At 32.9% G+C, this 4,131-nt stretch overlaps 1 protein-coding gene across 1 annotated transcript; it reads left to right on the top strand.

Moving 5' to 3' along the window:
• On the top strand, nt 1-2,373 carry LOC114193611 (WRKY transcription factor 71-like). The gene is made up of 3 exons (XM_028083480.1): nt 1-677; nt 1,145-1,285; nt 1,633-2,373. Exons 1-3 carry the CDS (start codon nt 214-216, stop codon nt 2,027-2,029), a joined length of 1,002 nt encoding a protein of 333 aa, XP_027939281.1. The 5' UTR covers nt 1-213; the 3' UTR covers nt 2,030-2,373.
• Nucleotides 2,374-4,131: the final 1,758 nt, after the last annotated feature.

Here is a 4,131-nt window from a genome sequence, read left to right as displayed (position 1 = left end):
TCCAAACACTAAAGTGAGGGTGCAAAAGTAGAAGGAATAAAAGCAAAGAAGAAAAACAAAGTTCTAAGCCAAAAGCTCCCTTTCCCATAACAAGCAACCACATGGAATTTAAGTCTTAGCTCAAATATCATTCTCAAAGCTACCTTTATTTTTATTTTATTTTTTCTCATCATCCTCCTCCAACCTTCTTCTTCTCCATTTCTTCTCTCTTCCATGGCGAATGAGAAGGATCGTTTTTTCGACCCTTTTCATTACAACCACCATGAACACCAACTCAACCACTCTTCAAACTTTCCATTCTTTAGGGACAACAACTCTGCACCAATTTCCTCATCACAAAACTTTCAAGCCTTTGATCATCATCAGCATGATCCTTCTCATCAACGCACCACTTTCACTGACTGTTTACATGGTTCCATGGATTACAACACCCTCTCTAGAGCCTTTGACATGTCGTGTTCATCATCTGAAGTGATCTCCTCCATTGATGAAAACCCCAAGAAGCCTAGTGCAGGAGACTCAGCAGGGATCAGTGGGAACCACTCAACACCCAATTCATCTGTTTCCTCGTCATCCAATGAAGCTGAAGCACTGATAGAAGAAGACTCAACCAAAAGCCAGAAGAAAGATAAACAGCCAAAAGGGTGCGAAGATGGAGAAGAAAAGCCTAAGAAAGAGTAGGTTTGATTAGTTTATTCTTCTTCTTTTGCCCCTATTTCATTTCTATTTCCGATAGATCAATGGAGTGTGAGAAGGTTTTTGCCCCGTACACTTTCTCTTTCTCTCTTCCTTTCAACACACCAATAGGATCTGATTAATTAATATCTCCTATTTTCTAGAGGTACATAGAATTTTGAATTTCTTCTCTCAATTACTTACTATTTACTAATGCAATTATATTCGCGTCTTTTCAGTTGTTCAGTGTTTCTTATGAAATGGATTTGGTCAATCAATCTTGTCTGTTATACTCTCTTATACTATATATATATAAATATATACAGTGCCGTAGGTGAATGCTATATATTATCATGTAGGTTTTGTGTGTGACTAAAATGGAGAAGTAGTGTGGAACAATCATAGGAACTTAACCCTAAAATAATTGCTATCTTGCGGTGAATTTGACTGATATTTTGGAGTGTTTCAGGAACAAGCCTAAAAAGAAAGAGAAAAAGCCAAGAGAGCCTCGTTTTGCCTTCTTGACTAAAAGTGAGATCGACAACCTTGAAGATGGTTACAGATGGAGAAAGTATGGACAGAAAGCAGTCAAGAACAGTCCCTATCCAAGGTTCATTATTTTCCAATATTGAAATTTCTTAACGTTTCAAACCAAAAATGATGAATCCTTGTTTTTTGTATAGCCGAAAAAAATGATTAAGGGTTGTGAAATTTCTGCACCAAAATCATCATATGTATTTCGTTTATTCATTCCTTGTTATTGTCATATATATATATCGATGTAATGATTCATATCTTTGTCATACTAAGGCTTCGTAACGGCTTGTTTCTTGTAATCTACTATCTAATGATGAAGTTGGAGACACGACATGCAGTACTATGATCATGATCATGATATATTACACGTATGAATTAACGTTGAATCTGACAAAACTTGTTGTTTGTATATTAATGCAGGAGCTACTATAGGTGCACCAGTCAGAAGTGCAGCGTGAAGAAAAGGGTGGAAAGATCATTCCAAGATCCATCGATTGTGATCACAACATACGAAGGGCAACACAACCATCACTGTCCAGCAACATTAAGAGGCAGTGCTGCCACCATGTTATCAGCACCTCCATTTTTTGGTTCCTCTTACATGGGCTCAAGCTTACCCCAAGATTTTCTTGCTCAGTTGCTTCCAAGTTATAGCCAAAATGATCATCAAAATCCAATGTTCAACCAAAACCTCTCCAACAATCTCCATCTCCAGCAACAACACCAGCAGCAGCAGCACCAGTTCCAACTACCTCGTGACTATGGTTTGCTGCAAGACCTGTTGCCATCATCATTCCCAGGCAAACAAGAGCCATGAACTCACAAAAAACTTGGTGCATGTTTTGATTTATTTATTTCAGAAAAAAAAATACTAGTTTTGTATTTCACTACTAGAAAAATTTAAGTTACAGTTTCAAACACCAGTAAAAGAAAAGCAGTTTTCTGTGATATTCTTTTAAGAAAAAGCATTATGTTTTCAGGTAAACAAAATCAAACATGCACTAACCAATTTCTATTAACATGTGTCTATATATGTATGGAGTAAGTAGTGGCTTCTTTTGAATTACTTGATTATATATCTCTCTGGTTTAAGTGATGTATGAAGAATATTTGTGTGGAAATGGAAGACAGGTCTATATATGGTAGTTGCCGGGGATCTAATTAAGAGCATTAAATGAGTATTTTAGAATTTGTGCACTTGACATTGATCTTGATTCTTCTTAAATACATAGTTTGGTGAATTTTGTCAAAAATGTCAGAGATGGACGGTGTGTTTTTCATTAGAGTAGTTTGCAAGTTGCAAGTATATAAAGGAGATGATGAAGGATTGAAAAGACGTATCATACATGTATATGAATGATCTTTATCAGTGAAAGGTGTTGACAGGACTTGGTGATGGTTTCTTGGATCACTAACACAGTTATAAAAGAGTGGTCAAGAAGAGTATGGTGCTAGAGTACCAGAAACGGAAGATTAATAACACCATATTCATTACTTCCCATTTTTATGCTCCTAATTTTTTGCATTCTTCTTATATATATAAAACATTTTGCAGTTCTTATATATTCAAATGATTAATTAAGCATGAACATGTACTTGAGTAAGGTTGTTTGAATGTTTGAAGGGGAACCGCGTGTGTGTATATAGATAGATAGATATAGATATATGCATATATTGCGGCGTTTCAGTTATACAGTGTACGTGCTTTTGCGTGTGTAACTATACTTTTTGTTGTGGACAAATACCTAACCTTTTAAGATTGATGTGATCTTAAGCTTGTAGTGTTATTGATCCTTCTTTTTTTTTTGTTTTTGTGGTGAAATCAAACGAAAGAATCAAGAAATCAATATACATAGATGGTTCAAATGGAAGCCGAAGTTAATTAATTATGAATATATTTTTCACCTAAATCAAGTTATTTAGAATGAGTGATTTAGTGTGAATTATTAATTCTTTCAAAAAAAATAATGATATATTAATCAATAATTCTCGTTAAGTCACGTCAGAAAATAAAATATGTGAGTAAAAAAAATGAAAATCATAATATCATTATATTATTTAGAATTATCTATTTTTCTTTGAGAATAATAAACAAATTGATAGAGAATAAATAAGTGTTTTTCTTTCTAAGAAAACAACGAAGTGGTGTCACATACAGCTCTTGCTTCCATGAGATCGATGGGGTTTAAAGATAGAAAGGAAGGAAAATGAATTTTGAAGGTTTTATTTATCCATTCGTAATTTCCCTAAAGAAACTATTTTTACTCTAAAATTATGGTGAAAGGTTCAATATTTATACACACTGTTTCATTCCCAAGTCAATCATTTCAATTAATATACTGCATGCATTTTTGTTTCATTTTATAAAAAATCCAAGCATATAATGTAAATTCATTGTACTTACAAATTATAGACATATATGAACACTTTGACATATATTTTAAAATTATTATACAAATATTATAATATCCTAACAATTAGATAAATTACAATATTTTTTTGCCACCCAAAATATGTATTTCCTCATCATATATATGTATATTGTTAGGTCTACATAAGGAGTTTCACTTAAGAGATAGAACACCAATGAGACCTGAACTCAAGCACATAAGGTATTGACACTACTATCAACCCAAAATCTTAAGACAATGAGTTATGAGTATTTATTCTAATACAATGTTCTACTTTCTCATTTATAACCGATATGGAACTTAGACTCGTACTTTCTAAAATATATTTCATACTGATGTTATGTTTTATTACAGTTATGTGTTATATTATGATATAACTTTAAAACTTATGGGTATATTTGTGTTGTATTATATTTTTGGCTTGTGTTGTGTCTATTGTAGGTTATATACTAATATTATCTTTTTAGTTTGATTAGATCCTCATTTGTTATTCAACATTTATTTGAAC

The sequence above is a fragment of the Vigna unguiculata genome, chromosome 8 (assembly GCF_004118075.2).
Source record: "Vigna unguiculata cultivar IT97K-499-35 chromosome 8, ASM411807v1, whole genome shotgun sequence".
Lineage (NCBI taxonomy): Eukaryota > Viridiplantae > Streptophyta > Magnoliopsida > Fabales > Fabaceae > Vigna > Vigna unguiculata.
Note: the sequence above shows the minus strand (reverse complement) of the source record. Positions and strands in the feature narration are given on the sequence as shown.

What these genes read in the sequence shown, in the direction of transcription:
- LOC114193611 (XM_028083480.1), top strand. Translation starts at nt 214, where the DNA reads ATGGCGAATGAGAAGGATCGTTTTTTCGACCCTTTTCATTACAACCAC. An exon ending in GAAGAAAAGCCTAAGAAAGA is followed by an intron (nt 678 to 1,144) that starts GTAGGTTTGATT and finishes GGAGTGTTTCAG; the next exon opens with GAACAAGCCTAAAAAGAAAG. An exon ending in AAGAACAGTCCCTATCCAAG is followed by an intron (nt 1,286 to 1,632) that starts GTTCATTATTTT and finishes ATATTAATGCAG; the next exon opens with GAGCTACTATAGGTGCACCA.